This window comes from Caretta caretta, chromosome 1, assembly GCF_965140235.1.
Source record: "Caretta caretta isolate rCarCar2 chromosome 1, rCarCar1.hap1, whole genome shotgun sequence".
Classification (NCBI taxonomy): domain Eukaryota; kingdom Metazoa; phylum Chordata; order Testudines; family Cheloniidae; genus Caretta; species Caretta caretta.
The window spans coordinates 159,132,594-159,154,152 of record NC_134206.1 but is presented as its reverse complement, the minus strand read 5'-3'; the positions used below and the strand labels follow the sequence as shown (position 1 = coordinate 159,154,152).

General features: G+C 42.5%; 1 protein-coding gene across 2 annotated transcripts; it reads right to left on the bottom strand.

Annotated features, from left to right (window-relative positions):
* Positions 1–762: 762 nt before the first annotated feature.
* LOC125630036 (uncharacterized) lies at positions 763–12,025 on the bottom strand. 2 transcript variants are annotated; one of them, XM_048835442.2, is made up of 6 exons: positions 11,915–12,025; positions 8,975–9,121; positions 7,575–7,721; positions 5,695–5,841; positions 3,270–3,416; positions 763–997 (listed from the first exon to the last, which is right to left on the bottom strand). In XM_048835442.2, the coding sequence occupies exons 1-6, from the start codon at positions 11,994–11,996 to the stop codon at positions 990–992; spliced, it is 678 nt and encodes a 225-aa protein (XP_048691399.1). In that variant the 5' UTR covers positions 11,997–12,025; the 3' UTR covers positions 763–989. The 2 variants fall into 2 exon arrangements, with proteins under 2 accessions (XP_048691399.1, XP_048691408.1); XM_048835451.2 differs by lacking the exon at positions 11,915–12,025 and adding an exon at positions 10,297–10,365.
* Positions 12,026–21,559: the final 9,534 nt, after the last annotated feature.

Genomic DNA, 21,559 nt, shown 5'->3' with positions numbered 1-21,559 from the left:
GAGTTCAATCCTTGAGGGGGCCATTTAGGGATCTGGGGCAAAAATTGGGGATTGGTCCTGCTTTGAGCAGGGGGTTGGACTAGATGACCTCCTGAGGTCCCTTCCAACCCTGATATTCTATGATTCTATGATTCTAAGTACATCTTCACACAACGCACAGTCAACCTGTGGAACTTGTTGCCAGGGGATGTTGTGAAGGCCAAAACTATAACTGTATTAAAAAAAGAATTAGTTAAGTTCATGGAAGATAGATCCATCAGTAGCTATTAGCCAAGATGGTCAGGGACACAACCATGCTCAAGGTGTCCTTACATCTCTGACCGCTAGAAGCGGCGATTGGATGACAAGGGATGGATCACTCAATAATTGCCCCGTTCTGGCACCTGGCACCAGCTACTGTCAGAAGGCAGGATACTGGGCTAGATGGACCATTGGTCTGACCCAGTGTGGCCATTCTGATGTTCTTATTATGGGGATCCAGTGGAGTGGGGCTCCACCTATGTCTGGTTCCCACAGTGGTGTGAGCTTAGCTTGTGCCAAAGGCAGAAGTTGAAGCATGCCTTCTGCTGTTCTAACTTCTCCTGATGTGAGCAGTCAGGAATCAGGGAGTGGCAGCCAGCTTTCTGAGGCCACCACTCCCTATTATGCAACACAAACAAAGTGGAGAATCAGGGACATAATTTTGAAAGAAATAGGAAACATTAGGAACATTAAAAACAAACTGGTATGCAACACACCAGTTATAAATTTTATTTGGATTTATTGAAAATGATAAACAGTTGCCCAGTACTAAACCAGTGAAGAGGATTTTTTTTTAAAAAAAAATAGTTGGTACCCAAACCCCACCCCATCCAGTAATTAACTGTGTCATTGTATAAGACAGGAATGACCTGGAAATCAAAATTATTACAGAGTAGAAATCAGAAGATTTAAACACATTCCTTCATCAATGGTTCTATTGACAGAGAAGTTCCTGGGGTAGATTTTCTTTAATAATCTGAGGGTAGAAAAAAAAGGGAAAACCAATATTTTAGGGTCAGATTTTCCCATCAAGTCCACAGGTCAATGAAAAGTATTTTTTCTGAATCCTGAAGCAGCAAAGCTGTGACAAATTGAGAGGTGTCTATCAGGCAATTGTTCAGCACAACGGTCCCCTTCTACACATCCTCAGCTGACTGTACACAGGAGTTCAGCTGGTCTAATAGAAGGAGTGTGTCAAGATTTTATTTTTCTTTAGTTCGGTTATACCCAGGAGGTGGTGAGTAAGATCAGAGCAGAGGCCCTGATAGTAGAAGTTGCACAAAGGCTGGGATGCCACAACTGGAATCTGCACCAGCTTTTTGTGCCCTTCATGTGGGATTTGTGCTGATGGCTACTGGATGACAGAGGATCCTAGCTGTAGAGAGCCAGCAGCAGAATAATAGTATATATCATATGCACATAAACCAATACAGGGAGATGAAACAAATGTATGTCATATATCTGCATAGGGAAGAGATAACTGAGATGCCCCTACAATAAATATTCTCTATTTTTCAGGTTAATGAAGATGAAAAAATCACTAAAACTAGTTGAAAAGTTATTCTGATGCTAAACCATGAATTTTATTTACCCTTTTTTACTATTCCCCTCCCTACCTTCAAGTTTCCAACCAGCAGTAAAGCTGGTAAAAAAAAATTGTCAAAGTGTTTTCCAATGAAAATGTTCATGGAAAACATTTAGATTTTTAATCTAAATTAAATTAAATTAAATTTGTTAAATTAAAATAAGCTTGGTATTTTTGAAGACAAATACTGGGAGTCATCTTTCTCAATATTGAAATCCCATTGGCTAACATAAAACACAGGATTTCCACACACTCTTGGTTAAAGAAGGAAGCTAAGAGTGTTGGTTTATAAAGTTATGCTTGTCTGGGGATAGTCACTTCAAAGGAAGGGAGTGCTAAGAGTGAGATTTTCTGTACTATGTGTGCTGAATTACCCTGGCTGGACTACTGGATCTTTATTATTCTGGTCTCACTTGATATTAAGTTATCATTCATCAGTGGGATATAAAGTGTTTGCAACTTATCACAGCAGCTCAGTATGAGTGGGAGCCCAAGCTGGTGGGTCAGAGGGCTCAGTGGAAGTAAGGCAGTTTCTGACAAAGATTTGCCTCCACAGGAGTACAGATTCACAGACTGAATGGCAATGTGAATGCTGGTGAAAGTAGAACTTATCACAGCAGCTCAGTGTGAGTAGGAGCCCAAGCTGGTGGGTCAGAGGGTTCAATGGCACCCCAGATCCAGGTTGGCACCCCAGGGGGAACCTGACAGATTATCCTCTCGGATTATCCTCCAATCTAATCCATTTTCCACTAAACTGCGAGTACTGAGCTCGCCCCTTCCACTCCCGTAGCATTGCTGTGACTGGGCTCAGTAGTGGAACACACAGCCTGATTCAGGAGAAATGTGAAACGGCATCCCAAATCCAGCCTGCGTGAGAGCTCTGCCACTTCTTTTTCCTGCCTGGAACCCGTACAGCACTGTTTTCCCAGGAAAGTTCCTGTTCAGACCTCTTTGGCTCCAACAATTTCTCAAAAATGGATTAACGCTTAGTAATTCATTAACCCTTTATAAACCATTTATGAATGGAATGTTAATATAAAGGATGACCATTAGTCCCCTATCCTTAAAAATGATGTGGTTTCATTTTAAGCCGCCACCTGAAATACACTGTGGTTGTGCATTAGGAAGTAAGGCAGTTTCTGACAAAGATTTGTCTCCACAGAAGTACAGATTCACAGATTGAATGGCAATGTGAATGCTGGTGAAGGTAAAAGCTTGGAGGGCTTTGCAACTTATCACAGCAGCTCAGTGTGAGTGGGAGCCCAAGCTGGTGGGTCAGAGGGCTCAGTGGTACCCCAGTTCCAGGTAGCACACCGGGGGGAACCGGGGGGAACACAGTACTTACCCTCTCCACTTTACGCACTACTGGCTATTTTGAGTCAGGCACACATGGTCCACTAAAGATGAGATTGGACTAGGACTAGTACAGGGAGCCAATAAAGAATGAAACACACTGGGCTGCATGTGATACCGTGAGTGTATATAAGGGAGAAAGATAAGAAAATAAAGTAAGAGCCCATGAAGTTCTGTCAAAAAGGGATTTGCCAGCATCGCACAAAGCATAATGCAGGCCAGGGAGAAAACAAGCATCATTCTCCACTTCCATTAGTTTTGTATATTCAAGTAATGGGATAATTATACACATTTCATAGAAGTATGTTACCTTTTTTTAGGTGAGGATAGAAACACCAGGGCACACTTGGGTATTTTGCATCAAAACAACATCCTTTAGATGTACAATCTTTCACTGAAATGCCTGAATAACCACAGTTCTTTCTTTCTCTCACGTCCATAGCACATTCACCTGCACCTGTTAAGGCAAAGTACAAGATATCTGTATTTTCCTGGTTGTGGTTAGTTTTCAGAACTCTGCTCGTTCACATTTTTAGCTTAATAGCAGTGTCATTTATCTCCTATGCTTTCAGAAGTTAAAATTCGTAGCTCTCTCAAAATGGAATCCCCTCAATTTAAACACCCCTACCAGTAGAAAAAATGTGAAATTGTGAAATGAAATCTCAGTTCTTACAAGTAAAACCTGACAAACTATAACATTGTAGAGTGAGATTTTGAAAAGGGCTTTAGAGAGTTGGGTGCCCAGCTCTGATTGCTTTAGTGCATAGGAATGTCACCACAGTCAAGTAGAGGTGAGAGTTGTAATCGTGCTCTCCTCCATTCCAGTCTAATCCACCTTCTACTAAACTATGAGTATTGAGCTCATCCCTTCCACTCCCATAGCATTGCTGTGACTGGGCTCGGCAGTGGAACACATGGCCTGATTCTGCAGAAATGTGAAACAGCATCCCAAATCCAGCCCGCATGAGAGCTCTGCCACTTCTTTTTCCTGCCTGGAACCCGTACAGCACTGTTTTCCCAGGAAAGTTCCTGTTCAGAGTAGTTTACCTGGCCCCACGGCACATACGATGGCTAAGTCTGGTATTCTTGAAGACAAATACTGGGAATCATCTTTCTCAATATTGAAATCCTGTTGGCTAACATAAGACACAGGATTTCCACACACTCTTGGTTAAAGAAGGAAGCTAAAGGTGTTGGTTTATAAAGTTATGCTCCTCTGGGGATAGTCACTGCAAGGGAAGGCAGTGCTAAGAGTGAGTTTTTCTGTACTATGTGTGTTGAATTGCCCTGACTGGACTCCTGGATATTTATTATTCTGGTCTTATTTGATATTCAGTTTTCATTTATGCCTGGCATATAAAGTGTTAATAGCTATTATGCGCATGTGAGAAATGGGATTAGTTTTATGGATGGTTAGAAACACATCAGTAGAAGTTGTTATAAGCCAAGGCTATGAATAAACTAATGACCTGTTGGGCTCCAACAATTTATAAAAATGGATTAACCCTTGGTAATTTATTAATTTTTTATAAACCCTTTTTGAATGCAATGTTAATATAAAGGATGACCATTAGTCCACTATCCTTAAATATTAGTTAATTACTCTCAGTATTCAAAATTCACACCTTATTTCCAGTTTGAATTTTTCAAGCTTCACTTCCAGCCACTGGATCTTGCTATTCTTTTGTCTGCCAGATTAGTGAGATCTCTGGTACCACTTTCCAGGAGATGGATAGTGTAACGCTAGGAGGGTGACCTGCTGGGTTTCCTGGCCTGAAATGGGAAACTCTACATTTTGGAGAGAGGTTCACTGAGGAGAGACAGAGGCTGCCCATTTAATAACAATTTCCTGAGGATGCTTCTAATTATTGGGAATGCGACGGTTTCTACTTCAGGAAATGTTAAATTATTTCTTAGAACATTCATTAGTGAAGCTACAAATGCTATGGTTGCCTTTTTGGTAGTCAGTGTGGGAGGAGGTATTGTTTCATATTCTCTGTGTATATATAAAGTCTGCTGCAGTTTCCACGGTATGCATCCGATGAAGTGAGCTGTAGCTCACGAAAGCTCATGCTCAAATAAATTGGTTAGTCTCTAAGGTGCCACAAGTACTCCTTTTCTTTTTGCGAATACAGACTAACACGGCTGTTACTCTGAAACCTATCTCCAAGAGAGAGCAAAAAAGTCTGATGTAGTGAAGGAACATTGGAAACCAAGATTATTGCCCATTGATACATGGCCTGGCTTTGCGTAGGGAATGAAGCACCAGAGAACACCTTTGATGCTCGCATTAAAGCTAGTCACAAAAAATTCTCAAAATGTTTTCCAATAGAAATGTGCATAGAAAAGATTTAGATTTTTAATCTAAAGTGTATTAAATGAAATTTCCTATTGATGTTAACGGGAGCTGGCTCATGCCGTAAGTAAGTTGCACATTATTGAATATTTTGACTCAAGCACATATGGTCCACTAAACATAAGAATGGACAAGGACTAGTACAGGGAGCAATTAAGGATGAAACACACGGAGCAGCGTGTGATACTGTGAGTGTGTATAAGAGAGAAAGATAAGAAAATAAAGGAAGAGCCCATGAAGTTCTGTCAAAAAGATATTTGCCAGCATCACACAAAGCATAATGCAGGCCGGGGAGAAAACAAGCATCATTCTCCACTTCCATTAGTTTTGTACATTCATGTAATGGGATAGTTATACACATTTCATAGAGGTATGTTACCTTTTTTTAGGTGAGGATAGAAACACCAGGGCACACCAGGGTATTTTGCATCAAAACAACATCCTTTAGATGTACAATCTTTCACTGAAATGCCTGAATAACCACAGTTCTTTCTTTCCATTGAGTCCATAGCACATTCATCTGCACCTGTTAAAGACAAAGTCCAAGATTTTGTGTATTTTCCTGATCATGGTTAGTTTTCAGTACTCTGCTCATTCAAATTTTTAGCTTAACGGCAGTGTCATTTATCTCCTATGCTTTCAGAAGTTGAAATTTATAGCTCTTTCAATCTGGAATCCCCTCAATTTAAACACCCTACCAGTAGAAAAACTGGGAAATTGTGAAATGAAATCTCAGTTCTTACAAGTCAAAGCTGACAAACTATAATGTTGTAGAGTGGGATTTTGAAGAGGGCCTTGGAGAGTTGGGTGCCCAGTTCTGATTGCTTTAGTGCATAGGAATGTCACTGCAGTCAGTAGAGGTGAGAGTTGTAATCATGCTCTCTATTCCAGTCTAATCCACCTTCCACTAACCTGCGAGTACTGAGCTCGCCACTTCCAGTCCCATAGCATTGCTGTGACTGGGCTTGGCAGCGGAGCACACACGGCCTAATTCAGCAGAAATATGAAACGGCATCCCAAATCCAGCCCGCGTGAGAGCTCTTCTGCTCCTTTTTCTTGCCTGGAACCCGTACAGCATTGTTTTCCCAGGAAAGTTCCTGTTCAGAGTAGTTTACCTGGTCCCACGGCTCACACTAAGGCTAAGTCTGGTATTCTTGAATACAAATGCTGGGAATCATCTTTCTCAATATTGAAATCCCGTTGGCTAACGTAAGACACAGGATTTCCACACACTCTTGGTTAAAGAAGGAAGCTAAAAGTGTTGGTTTATAAAGTTATGCTCCTCTGGGGATAGTCACTGCAAGGGAAGGCAGCGCTAAGAGTGAGTATTTCTGTACTACGTGTGTTGAATTGCCCTGACTGGACTCCTGGACATTTATTATACTGGTCTTATTTTATATTCAGTTTTCGTTTATACATGGCATATAAAGTGTTAATAAATGAATACTCAATATTATGCGATATCATCTTAGAAATAGGATTAGTGTTATGGATGGTTATAAACACATCAATAGAAGTTGTTATTAGACAAGGCTATGAATAAACTAATGACATGTTTGTCTCCAACAATTTATAAAAAATAGATTAACCCTTGGTAATTTATTAATTTTTTATAAACCCTTTTTGAATGGAATGTTAATAAAAAGGATGGCCATTAGTCCCCTATCCTTAAAAATTATGTAGTTTCGATTTAAGCCGCCACCTGAAATACGCTGTGGTTGTGCATTAGGAAGTAAGGCCGTTTCTGACAAAGATTTGTCTCCACAGAAGTACAGATTCACAGATTGAATGGCAATGTGAATGCTGGTGAAAGTACAAGCTTAGAGGACTTTGCAACTTATCACAGCAGCACAGTATGAGTGGGAGCCCAGGCTGGTGGGTCAGAGGGCTCAGTGGTACCCCAGTTCCAGGTGGCACCCCGGGGGGAACCTGACACAGTACCCTCTCCACTTTACGCACTACTGGCTATTTTGAGTCAAGCACACATGGTCCACTAAAGATGAGATTGGACTAGGACTAGTACAGGCAGCCAATTAAGGATGAAACACACTGGGCTGCATGTGATACCGTCAGTGTATACAAGGGATAAAGATAAGGAAATAAAGGAAGAGCCCATGAAGTTCTGTCAAAAAGGTATTTGCCAGCATCGCACAAAGTATAGTGCAGGCCGGGGAGAAAACAAGCATCATTCTCCACTTCCATTAGTTTCGTATATTCAAGTAATGGGATAATTATACACATTTCATAGAAGTATGTTACCTTTTTTCAGGAGAGGATAGAAACACCATGGCACACCTGGGTATTTTGCATCAAAACAACATCCCTTAGATTTGCAATCTTTTACTGAAATGCCTGAATAACCACAGTTCTTTCTTTCTTTTACGTCCATAGCACATTCATCTGTACCTGTTAAAGACAAAGTCCAAGATATCTGTATTTTCATGTTTGTGGTTAGTTTTCAGTACTCTGCTCATTCAAATTTTTAGCTTAACGGCAGTGTCATTTATCTCCTATGCTTTCAGAAGTTGAAATTTATAGCTCTTTCAATCTGGAATCCCCTCAATTTAAACACCCTACCAGTAGAAAAACTGGGAAATTGTGAAATGAAATCTCAGTTCTTACAAGTAAAACCTGATGAACTATAATATTGTAGAGTAGGATTTTGAAGAGGCACTTAGATAGTTGGGTGCCCAGCTCTGATTACTTTAGTGCATAGGAATGTCACCGCAGTCAGTAGAGGTGAGAGTTGTAATCATGCTCTCCTCCATTCCAGTCTAATCCACCTTCCACTAAACTGCGAGTACTGAGCTTGCCCCTTCTGCTCCCGTAGCATTGCTGTGACTGGGCTCGGCAGTGGAACAGAGAGCCTGATTCAGCAGAAATGTGAAACGGCATCCCAAATCCAGCCCGCATGAGAGCTCTGCCACTTCTTTTTCCTGCCTGGAACCCGTACAGCACTGTTTTCCCAGGAAAGTTCCTGTTCAGACCTCTTTGGCTCCAACAATTTCTCAAAAATGGATTAACGCTTAGTAATTCATTAACCCTTTATAAACCATTTATGAATGGAATGTTAATATAAAGGATGACCATTAGTCCCCTATCCTTAAAAATGATGTGGTTTCATTTTAAGCCACCACCTGAAATACACTGTGGTTGTGCATTAGGAAGTAAGGCAGTTTCTGACAAAGATTTGCCTCCACAGGAGTACAGATTCACAGACTGAATGGCAATGTGAATGCTGGTGAAAGTACAACTTATCACAGCAGCTCAGTGTGAGTGGGAGCCCAAGCTGGTGGGTCAGAGGGTTCAATGGCACCCCAGATCCAGGTGGCACCCAGCGGGAACCTGACAGATTATCCTCTCGGATATTTTGAGTCAGGCACACATAGTCCACTAAACATGAGAATGGATTAGGACTAGTACAGGGATCCAATTAAAGATGATACACACTGGGGAGCATGTGATACTGTGAGTGTGTATAAGAGAGAAAGATAAGAAAATAAAGGAAGAGCCCATGAAGTTCTGTCAAAAAAGGATTTGCCAGCATCGCACAAAGTATAGTGCAGGCCGGGGAGAAAACAAGCATCATTCTCCACTTCCATTAGTTTTGTACATTCATGTAATGGGATAGTTATACACATTTCATAGAGGTATGTTACCTTTTTTTAGGTGAGGATAGAAACACCAGGGCACACCGGGGTATTTTGAATCAAAACAACATCCTTTAGATTTGCAATCTTCTACTGAAATGCCTGAATAACCACAGTTCTTTCTTTCCATTGAGTCCATAGCACATTCCTCTGTACCTGTTAAAGACAAGTCCAAGATTTTGTGTATTTTCCTGTTTGTGGTTAGTTTTCAGTACTCTGCTCATTCAAATTTTTAGCTTAATGGCAGTGTCATTTATCTCCTATGCTTTCAGAAGTTAAAATTTATCGCTCTTTCAATCTGGAATCCCCTCAATTTAAACACCCCTAACAGTAGAAAAACTGGGAAACTGTGAAATGAAATCTCAGTTCTTACAAGTAAAAGCTGATGAACTATAACATTGTAGAGTGGGATTTTGAAGAGGCACTTAGAGAGTTGGGTGCCCAGCTCTGATTACTTTAGTGCATAGGAATGTCACCGCAGTCAGTAGAGGTGAGAGTTGTAATCATGCTCTCCTCCATTCCAGTCTAATCCGCCTTCTCCTAAACTGCCAGTACTGAGCTCGCCCCTTCCAGTCCCATAGCATTGCTGTGACTGGGCTCGGCAGTGGAGCACACACGGCCTAATTCAGCAGAAATGTGAAACGGCATCCCAAATCCAGCCCGCATGAGAGCTCTGCTGCTTCTTTTTCCTGCCTGGAACCCGTACAGCACTGTTTTCCCAGGAAAGTTCCTGTTCAGAGTAGTTTACCTGGTCACACAGCTCACACTAAGGGTGTCAAGGTTCCTTCCCCACTCTGAACTCTGGGGTACAGATGTGGAGAACTGCATGAAAGACCCCCTAAGTTTATTCTTACCAGCTTAGGTTAAAAACTTCCCCAAGGTACACACTTTCCCTCGTCCTTGAACCCTATGCTGCCGCCACCAAGCGTGTTAAACAAAGAACAGGGTAAGAGCCGACTTGGAGACGTCTTCCCACAAAATATCCCCCCAAGCCCTATACCACCTTTCCTGGGGAAGGCTTGATGAAAATCCTCACCAATTTGTACAGGTGAACACAGACCCAAACCTTTGGATCTTAAGAACAATGAAAAATCATTCAGGTTCTTAAAAGAAGAATTTTAATTAAAGAAAAGATAAAAATCACCTCTGTAAAATCAGGATGGTAAATACCTTACAGGGTAATCAGATTCAAAACATAGAGAATCCCTCTAGGCAAAACCTTAAGTTACAAAAAGACAAAAAAACAGGACTATACATTCCATTCAGCACCGAGTATTTTACCAACCATTAAACAAAAGGAAATCTAACGCATTTCTAGCTAGATGACTTACTAACTTAACAGAGTTTCTGAGACTGCATTCCTGATCTGTTCCCGGCAAAAGCACCACACAGACAGACAGACCCTTTGTTTCCCCCCCCTCCAGCTTTGAAAGTATCTTGTCTCCTCATTGGTCATTTTGGTCAGGTGCCAGGGAGGTTATCTTAGCTTCTTAACCCTTTACAGGTGAAAGGGTTTTGCCTCTGGCCAGGAGGGATTTTATAGCACTGAATACACAAAGGTGGTTACCCTTCCCTTTATTTTTATGACAAAGGGTAAGTCTGGTATTCTTGAAGAGAAATACTGGGAGTCATCTTTCTCAATATTGAAATCCTGTTGGCTAACATAAGACATAGAATTTCCACACACTGTTGGTTAAAGAAGGAAGCTAAGTGTTGTTTATAAAGTTATGCTCGTCTGGGGATAGTCACTGCAAGGGAAGGCGGTGCTAAGAGTGAGTTTTTCTGTACTATGTGTGTTGAATTGTCCTGTCTGGACTCCTGGATATTTATTATTCTGGTCTTATTTGATATTCAGTTTTCGTTTATGCATTGCATATAAAGTGTTAATAAATTAATACTAACTATTATGTGCATGTTAGAAATGGGATTAGCGTTATGGATGGTTATAAACACATCAATAGAAGTTGTTATTAGACAAGGCTATGAATAAACTAATGACCTGTTTGTCTCCAACAATTTCTAAAAATGGATTAACTATGTATGAATGGAATGTTAATATAAAGGATGGCCATTAGTCCCCTATCCTTAAAAATTATGTAGTTTCAATTTAAACGGCCACCTGAAATACGCTGTGGTCATCAAAATCCAGAGAATAAATTTGAAGTCTGTTCTGCATTAGGAACTAAGACAAAGATTTGCCTTCACAGATGTACAGATTCACAGACTGAATGGCCGAAAGGTACCATTAAAATCCTCTGCGTAACATAGCCCTAGAATTTCACCTATTACTCCCTTCATCAAAGCCCAGTAACGAGCAGCGCTTAGACAGCTATGCTTGATTTAAAAGACTGCAAGTGATACAAAATTTACTGCATCCCTTGGTAAATCTTACAGTGGTTAATTACCCTCACTCTTCAGAATTCACACCTTATTTCCAGTTTGAATTTTTCAAGCTTCATTTCCATCCACTGGATCTTTGTATGTCTTTGTCTGCCAGATTAGAGAGATCGCTGGTACCATTTTCGAGGAGATGCAGAGTGTAACTCTTGGAGGGTGACCTCCTGGGTTTCCTGGCCTGAAATGGGAAACTACATTTTGGGAGAGAGGTCTACTGAGAAGGGACAGAGGCTGCCCATTTAATAACCATTTCCTGACAATGCTTCTAATTACTGTGCATGAGACGGTTTCTACTTCAGGAAAGGTTTGATCATTTCTTAGAACTTCCATTGGTGAAGCTACAAATTCTATGGTTGCCTATCTGGCAGCCAGTATCTCTGAGAGAGAGCAAAAGTCTGATGTAGGGGGAGAACACTGGAAACCAAGACATATTTCCCATAGATACATTACCTTGCTTTGAGTAGGGAATGAGCCATGATCATATGAAGTCAATAGAAGTTTTGTATTGGCTCATACATCATCACCTTGGGATGAAATGTTAATTGTACTTACTTGGTATTTCACCTCCTTCAATCAGGATTCTGCATTCCAATACCAGGACCACCGCCAGTAACCAAACCCCCTTCTCTTCCATTTCACTTTGTAATCTTCAGCCTTCAGATTCTTCTGAAAAATTTGAATGTAGGATGAAAATCTTTCACATCTAAAGGGGCTCATTTCATATCCTCAGGTATATCTATGAATCAAAAAGCTTATTGAAGTCAATGGAATGACTCCTACTGACTTCAGTGATCTTTGGATCAGTTTGTATGGGCCCTATCCATTAAAGCCAACGGAAATCTTTCCATTGATTTGACTAGGACTTGTATCAGTTTCTAGATTTTGATTACATTTTCCAGACAATGATCCATCTACTGCATGTATATCTTTTCGCTCCATCTACACTACAAAAATATCCATGTTTAAGCAAGGTTGTGTAAATAAACATGGTTGTGACTAAGCTGTCTTATAATGTGTAGTTTCTTCTCTGTGTGGACATTTAAAACATATTTTTATAACTTTGCTAGAGAGAAAACCATGTTTTAATCCTAGTAGATACATATGATCTGATTTTTTTTCTCAAATCAATTATACACCAGTGTAACCTTGTTGGCTTCCGCAGCGTTACCCCTGAGATACATGGGGTTGTCTACACTTACACGGCTGCAGCAGGGAGCATGGAAGCCTTGAGGCCCCAGAATCTGGGACAGTCCACATGGCAGGGTTTCTCTGGAACCACAAACCCTGGAAACTCTACAGTCCCCAGTCTCAAGTCATTCCACGTAGTGGGGTTGCCCCAGAGCTACGGAGGCAGGAAACCCTGCTGTAACTGCTTCCAAGGCAGTCCATGTGGCAGAGGTGCCCCACAGCCATGAATCCTGGGAGCCCAGATTCCCCAGCAGCCCAGCCTGTGTTTCGTCAGGAGTTTGTTCAAACTGATATGTTTTCACAAACGTTGTTTCAACAAATTGGCATTTTCCTAGTAAAATCTGTTTCCCTGGAAAATTCCTGACCAGCTCTAGTCCAAACAAATTACATCTACTGGTTCTCCTTTATCCATTAATTTGTTAACACCCTAAAAAGAATTCTAATAGGTAAGCCGGACAATTTTCCTTTACAGAAACGCTGCTGGTCCTCTCTTTATGCTATCATTAGAGCCCTACCAAATTCATGTCCATGAAAAACGTGTCATGGACTGTGAAATCTGGTCATTTGTGTGCTTTTACCCTATACTATACAATTTCATGGGGAAGACCAGCGTTTCTGAAATTGGGGGTCCTGACCCAAAAGGGAGTTGCAGGGGGGCTGCAAAGTTATTGTGTGTGTGTGGGGGGGGGGGTCACAGTATTGCTATCCTTACTTCTGTGCTGCCTTCAGAGCTGGGCAGCCAGAGAGCGGCGGCTGTTGGCTGGGCTCTCAGCTCGGAAGGCAGTGCCCCAGCAGCAGCAGCACAGAAGTAAGGGTGGCGATACCATACCATGCCATCCTTACTTCTGCAATGCTGCTGGAGGTGGCTCTGCCTTTAGAGCTGGGCTCCCGGCCAGCAGCCGCCGCTCTCCAGCTGCCCAGCTCTGAAGGCAGTGCCGCCACCAGCAGCAGCGCAGAAGTAAGGGTAGCAGCACCGCACCCTCCCCTACAATAACCTTGCGACCCCCCCACAACTCCTTTTTGGGTCAGGATCCCTATAATTACACCACTGTGAAATTTCAGATTTAAATAGCTGAAATAATGAAATTTGCAATTTTCAAAATCCTATGACCGAGAAATTGACCAAAATGGACCGTGAATTTGGTAGGGCCCTAGCTATCATGTAAGTGTTTTATAATTCTCTATTTTTTCACTTAATGTACCTGGTCCTGAAGTAAGGCTCCCTGATCTGTAGTTCCCAGGCTCACCCTAAGCACCTGTTTGAAAATAGCAACAACATTGGCTACCTTCCAGTCGACTAACAGAGTAATTCATTTTCATTATCTATTACAGATTTTTGTTAGCAGCTCAGCCAAGTCACCAACCAGTCAAAGTGACTTCTTGCTCTTTTATTTTATCCATTTGTTCCAGCATGTCTTACGTTGACACCTCACACTCTAGCACTGCCGCATCTTTATTACCACCTCTATAAAGTATCTCAGGGGTAGGTATCTGCCCATCATCCCCTTTTAGAAAGGCTGAGGTGTATTTTTTTAGTAACTTCTCTGCAGTGTCCTTTTCCTCCCTAGTAGTTTAATAAACCCTGAAAGGCTTCTTGCTTCTGATATTCTTCGAGAATTTCTTGGTTTTTGTCTTTATCTTTGGCTATTTGCTTCTCAAATTCCATCTTGGCCCTTCTGATGTACTATCTGCTTTCCAAAGTACTGATCACCCACTGTTCTCACTGAAGCAAATAAGAACTGTGGGTTCACAGCACCTTTGGAAAAAATCAGGCCATGTTTTTTTCCCTCGGCCCCGAATAACAATCAGTCTCTGGGATGAAATGCAACAATCACAGTTTACAATATAATCAATACAATTATTTAGTTAAAAGCACTGAAGAAAAATTAGAAGGGAAATACATACCTGGGGCTTGAGGTATTTGCTGAGTGAGCACCAAGCGTTTCGTTCTCCCTATTTATACTTCTACCTGCCATAGTAATAACCAATCAACTGCGCTAAAATAGTTCCACTTGGTAGATTTAGTCACTGTGTGGTCAGCTGGTTAAAATTTAGCATGTGATTGCTTTCCAAATAATCTTTGACCAGGATATGAACAGGATATAAAATAGTTAGCAGCTGGCTCCTTATTTTATACTGACACGCCCATCAACATGTGTTTCTAAAATGTCCCATGAGGTCTGTTGTGAGTCAAAAAGTTTAACTTAGAATCTATTGGATTCTACCTCCCAGAACATGCCTAACACGAGATCTGTTTATTTAGGGCCTATCCTAGATACATACAGGTGAATCTGCTGCAAGAGACAGAGCTGACACATGAAGGGGAGGTCACGTGGGGTCACATGCCCCTGCCCCCAATTTTTGTCCGGGTTTGCTGGCCCCGCTTGTCACATGGTGAGGTCAGGCCTCCTTCCCGCATGTTAGCTGCTGGAGCCAGCAAGCTGGGATCTGTGGCCATACAGAGAGGCAGGGCCAAGCAGCTGGTAGCTGCAGGGTGACCCGCTGCTTTTGCTGCTGCCTCTCCCACGGAGCTAACACTTGGGACCTGCAGGGAGGGGCTGCTGAGAGTAAGAAGGGCAGGGGCATAGGTGGGGGGGGACGTGACTCAAGCTGTTGGAGGGGATGAACCTTTAAAATGTGCCCCCGACCTACTCTCAGCAGCCACTAGTCATTTCTGGCAACGGATCTATCTCTGTGTGGCAGAGTATCCTCTGAGATCCCAATCTTCAGGTGTACCTGGCTCACAGGCCTAGGGTCAACCTGAAGAGTCCTGAACTCTGACAGCTTATCCATGAGTGTGACAAGGAGGAACAAAGCAGCTGGTTTTAAGAGCATGAAGCACCTGGAAATCATTCCTGAAGTCCAGGACAAAGTGCATGCCTAGAAGAAACAATCTCTTTTCTTAGTTCCAAAACCTCTCTCCGTTTCTTGTGATATGCACACCCTGGCACCCAGCCTTCTAGTGCCAGGTGAAACTGGCATAGTCTGGCAGTACCAGCATTACCTGTAGAGGCTGGAGGAAGTACTGGACTGAATCTGGTTGCAGTGCTTTCTCCTCTCCTGTAGGTAGCACTATCCCAGCAGAGACAAACAGAACACTGAAGAAAGAGAGGTGTGTGGGGATTGATTATGGCTGTTGCTGGGACTGTAAACAGCTCCAGAGAAGTACCGCATCCCGGGGTGGTTTGCATACCCTGGTTCAGAGCAGTCCCAGAAGAGATGTGAGACACAAAGAAAGGGTGTAAAGGGCAAGTTTGAACTGACAGAAAGGCCTTCCTTTTGATGCCACAAACAGCTGTGACCCAAAGGACCTTTTCCGTAATGAAAGAGACAAGGTGGGTGAGGTAATATCTTTTATTGGACCAACTTCTGTTGGTGGGAGGTTCAAGCTTTTGAACTACACAGATCTCTGTGTTGCTCAAAAGCTTGTGCCTTCCACCAAGAGAGGTTGGAATGTAGCATCCAAAACAAAACAAAAGTTAAGGAACTGGTCCAAATTGGAGCATTGCATCTTTGGTGATATATAGGAAGTCCTCTAACGTGTAAACAGGTCTGGTATAAACAGTGGTAGGTTTGGGGGTTGTAAAGTGAACTGAACATGCCGTGAGAACTTGCTTCCCAGTAGGATTTGGTAATGTATTAACTCATTCTTTTCTCTACTGTATTGCTTTGTCTTGGACAAAGAATTGGCTAAGCTTGGTTATTTGATCTCTTCAACATTTTTAATATCAAACCACAACTGTAGTCAAGCAACTAGCGATACATTTTAGCAATACAGTGAAATACAAGGGGGCTGTAGATTAAACCCCTTGTCAGAAGGGAGCAGGACAAGGGTCCCTGCCCAGAAGGAGGTGACAGCTAGAGGTCCCTTCAGTAGACCACAGAGGAGGTTAAAGGTTCAGTTACCCTGAAACTGTGACACACTCTAACTCTGATTTCCATCTCCTGTGTTCTTCTGTACAGACGCAATTTGGTTAAATTATATTCCTTATGTGCTGTGTAAATAGGGTTGAGTGAAGAAATCAAACTGACAACACACAGACCAAGCACTGTACATGACAGGTACCTCAAGTATAGGGAAAGCTGATGAAACAGGGGACTAGATGACTAGATGTATGGAAAACCTTCCATATGAGGAGAAATTAAGACAACTGGGACTGTTCCGTTTAGAGACAGTCAAGGGCCAGGGATATGATAGAGGGCTATAAAATCATGAATGGTGTGAAGAAAGTGAATGTGGAAGTGTTATTTACCCCGGCACATAACACAAGTACCGGGGTCACCCAATCAAATTATTCAGTAGCAGGTTTAAAACAAACAAAAGGAAGTACATCTTCACATAACTCACAGTGAACCTATGGAACTCATTGCCAGGGGATATTGTGAAGGTCAAAAGCAAAACTGTTTTTAAAAAAGAATTAGATAAATTCATGGAGGATAGGTCCATCAATAGCTATTAGCCAAGATGGTCAGAGACGCAATCCCAGGTGTCCCTGAGTCTCTGACTGCTAGAAGCTGGGACTGGATGACAGGGGATGGATCACTGGATAATTGCCCTGTTCTGTTCATTCCCTCTGAAGCACCTGGCACGAGCTGCTATAGGAAGACAGGATACTGGGCTAGATGGACTACTGGCATCAAAGGCAGAAGTTAGAGCAGGCCTTCTGCTGTTCTAACTTCCCCTGGTGTGAGCAGTCAGGGATCAGGGAGTGGCAGCCAGCTTTCTGAGGCCACCACTCCCCATTATGCAGCACAGACAAACTGGAGACTCAGGGTCATAATTTTGAAAGGAAGAGGAAATGTTAGAAATATTAAAAACAAACTGGTATGCGACACACCATTTATATATTTTATTTGGATTAATTGAAAACGATAAACAGTTGCCCAGTACTAACCTGTGAAGAGGAATTTGTTTAAAAATGAGTTGGTGCCCAACCTCCACCCCGTCCAGTGATTAGCTGTGTCATTGTAAAGTAGTAGAACCAAGACAGGAATGACCTGGAAATCAGAATTATTACAGAGTACAAACCACAAGATTTAAACACATTCCTTAGGCAATGGCTCTCCTGGCAGAGAAGTTACTGGTGTATGTTCCTAGGGTAGATTTTCTTTAACAATCTGAGGGTAGACAAAAAAGGGAAAACCAATATTTCAGGGTCAGATTTTCCCATCAAGTCTGCAGGTCAGTGAAAAGTCTTTTTCTGAATCATACAGTAGCAAAGCTCTGATAAATTTTACACATCCTCAGATGACTGGAAATAGGAGTTCAGTGGGTCTATGATAGAAAGTGTGTCAAGATTTTCTTTTTCTTTAGTTCGGTTATACCCAGGAGGTCGTGAGTAAGATCAGAGCAGAGGCCCTGATAGTGGAAGTTGCATAAAGGCTGGGATCCCACAACTGGAATCTGCACCAGCTTTTTGTGCCCTTCATGTGGGATTTGTGCTGATGGCTACTGGATGACAGAGGATCCTAGCTGTAGAAGGTCAATAGCAGAACAATAGTACTGTACACTAATATAATAGTACTGTATAATAGTACTAAGTATCAGAGGGGTGGCCGTGTTAGTCTGGATCTGTAAAAGCGGCAAAGAGTCCTGTGGCACCTTATAGCAGCTATAAATATGCAAACAAAAATCAGGCTAGGGATAACGAGGTTAGTTCAATCAGGGAGGATGAGGCCCTCTTCTAGCAGTTGAGGTGTGAAAGCCAAGGGAGGAGAAACTGCTTTTGTAGTTGGCTAGCCATTCACAGTCTTTGTTTAATCCTGAGCTGATGGAGTCAAATTTGCAAATGCTCAGGATTAAACAAAGACTGTGAATGGCTAAAAACTGTATTCAAAAATAAAACAGTGTAAAACAGTGTAAAACTGTAGAGCCTACAGGTCCACTCAGGCCTACTTCTTGGTCAGCCAATCACTCAGACAAACAGGGTTGGTTACAGTTTTCAGGAGATAATGCTTCCTGCTTCTTGTTTACAATGTCACCCAAATGTCAGGATATGCATTCGCATGGCACTGTTATAGCTGGCGTTGCAAGATATTTATGTGCCAGATGTGCTAAATATTCATATGTCCCTTCATGCTTCGGCCACCATTCCAGAGGGCATGCGTCCATGCTGATGATGGGTTCTGCTTGATAACAATCCAAAGCAGTGTGGACCAACGCATGTTCATTTTCACCATCTGAGTCAGATGCCACCAGCAGAAGGTTGATTTTCTTTTTTGGTGTTTTGGGTTCTATAGTTTCTGCATCAGCGTGTTGCTCTTTTAAGACTTCTGATAGCATGCTCCACACCTCGTCCCTCTCAGATTTTGGACAGCATTTCAGATTCTTAAACCTTGGGTCAAGTGCTGTAGCTATCTTTAGAAATCTCACATCGGTACCTTCTTTGCATTTTGTCAAATCTGCTGTGAAAGTGTTCTTAAAATGAACATGTGCTGGGTCATCATCTGAGACTGCTATAACATGAAATATATGCAGAATGTGAGTAAAACAGAGCAGGAGACATACAATTCTCCCCCAAGGACTACAGTCACAAATTTAATTGATGCATTATTTTTTTAACGAGCATCATCAGCATGGAAGCATGTCCTCTGGAATGTGAATGCTTGTTCTCACTTTCAGGTGACATTGTAAGTAAGAAGCAGGAAGAAGTAGCCCCTGTCAATGTAAACAAACTTGTTTGTCTTTAGCAATTGGCAAGAATAAGAAGTATAACTGAGTGGACTTATAGGCTCTAAAGTTTTACACTGTTTTGTTTATGAGTGTAGCTATGTAACCAAAAAAAATTACACTTTTAAGAGATTGCACTTCAGTACTTGTATTAGGTGAACTGAACTATACTATTTCTTTTGTTTATCATTTTTACAGTACATATATTTGTAAACAAAAATAATAATATAAAGTGAGCACTGTGCACTTTGTATTCTGTGTTGTAATTGAAATCAATATTGAAAATGTAGAAAATCATCAACAAATATTTAATAAATTTCAATTGGTATTCTATTGCTATAAGTGTGATTAATCACAATTAATTTTTTGAGTTAATCGCGTGAGTTAACGCCGATTAATTGACAGCCCTACTTTTAACCATCTTAATTTAAATGAAACAAGAACAGAAACAGTTTCCTTACCCAGTGACGGATTAGCCACTGGGCCAATGGGGCCTGTGCCCAGGGGCCCCGGCCAATTGGGGGGCCCTGGAAAAATAGGTGCCCCCGCGCCCTGACCCGCTCCACCCACTCGCACGGTGCTACTGCCAGTTTGTACTGAGGTTTTCGAAATCATCGTTGGGAATGCTTTCACGAGGCTCTGCACCTGGGCCCTTTGTTAGGGACAAAGTTGTTCTGCTACCTGTATAGCCTCTGGGGACAGGGTGTAAGGCACTTGGGGCCCCAGTGCTGGTTTGGGGGGGTACAGGGCGATGAATAGGCTTTCTTGTTCTTTCCACGCCTTCAGCAGGTAGATCTGATAGATCTGGGTGGGTTTCTGTTAATCGGGCTGTCTAACCTCATCATGACTGGCCTGACTGTGCTATTTTTTAGGGCCACTTGGTCAGTAGTTTAGACTCCATGTTTGGGAGTAGAAGGAGGACCCGATCACCTGGCCTGAAAGTGCATACCTGTGCCCCGTTATTATAGGATGTTCCTGTGTCTGTTGGGCAGTGAGGAGGTTTTCTTTAGCCAAAGCTCCCACAATCTCAAGTCTCTCCCAAGTCTCAACACATACTGTAGGACATTCTGAGGTCTAAGAGTTTGTCCTTCCCACATCTACCAGAGCAGGCTGAGGATTCCCCAGGGCCGTCTCCCATACAAGAGCTGGAGACAACTCAGTAGAGGATTGTGGGACTTCCCAAACGGCAAACAGGAAGGGGACGGGGATCAGCTGGTCCCAATGACACAAGTCTTCTGGCATAAACCTTTTCAGCATCTGCTTCAGGGTTTGGTTCAACCAGGCCATTCGTCTGCAGGTGATAAACTGAGGTGCAGAGATTCTTTATTTTCAGACCATCACAAACTTGTTTCATCTAGCAGGATGTGAAGTTCATGCCTTGGTTGGTGAGAATCTCTTTGGGAACCCCTACTTGAGCAAAGACGTTCAACTGTTCTGTGGCAATAGTCTTTGCATTGGTGTTACGTGGTGGGATTGCCTCAGGATAGCGAATAGCCTAATTGACTATCACCAGTAGTGTTCGTATCCATCTGCACTTTTTTCCAGAGGGCCGACAAGGTCAATACCAATTTGTTCTAAGGGGACAGCAATGACCGGGAGAGTGGAGTGGGGTTTTCACCCCTTCTTTTGACCCATCTAGCTCACATTCAGGGCAGAAGTTGCAGAAATGTTTAACTTCTTGATGTACGCCAGGCCAGAAGAAGTAGCCTAAGATCTGGGCCAGAGTTTTCTCCTGTCCAAGATGGCCTGAGGAGGGGATAGCATGGGCCAGTCACATGACTTCTCATCAAAGTGGCTGAGGAACAATGAGTTGTGATCCAGTTTCCCACATCCGATGGTCTTTTTTCAGCCAATATAGTCATTCCTCCTGGAGTTCAAAGTGGGGGTACTGTGCAGCCCAGTGGGGATCTACGACCTCACTGCTAACCACTGGCAGTTGTTCATATGCACTACTCAAGGTCTCATCCTCCCTCTGGTTCTTCATGAAGTCCGCCTCTCGGGTCAGTAAGTCCCCTTCTTGGAGCGGGGTTTGTAATGACTCCTCATTAGGAGGATCTTCCAGCAGCACTTCCTCTTAGCTAGAACCCCCCATTTCTGGGGTCCTGCTCCTTGCCTACTCCAACCAGTGTCATGGGCTGGGGATCCCTGACTGCCCTGGTTCCCTTGAGCACTTCCTCCAGGAGCAGGTCTACATCCCCTCAATATGTCAGAGAAGTGCTCCCAAACCCAACCCAAGATAACAGGGTAGGCTAGGGTTGGGGCTAGCCCTACTATGAGGATCTTTATGTTCTCCCCTATGGTGACCTCTACCTGGGAACATTCCAGAGAAACTGAGATGA

Coding starts and splice junctions, on each gene's coding strand:
- LOC125630036 (XM_048835442.2), bottom strand. CDS start 11,996: ATGGAAGAGAAGGGGGTTTGGTTACTGGCGGTGGTCCTGGTATTGGAA. Junction 9,122..11,914: donor TGAAGGAGGTGAAATACCAA/GTAAGTACAATT, acceptor TGTCTTTAACAG/GTACAGAGGAATGTGCTATG. Junction 7,722..8,974: donor CTATCCTCACCTAAAAAAAG/GTAACATACCTC, acceptor TGTCTTTAACAG/GTACAGATGAATGTGCTATG.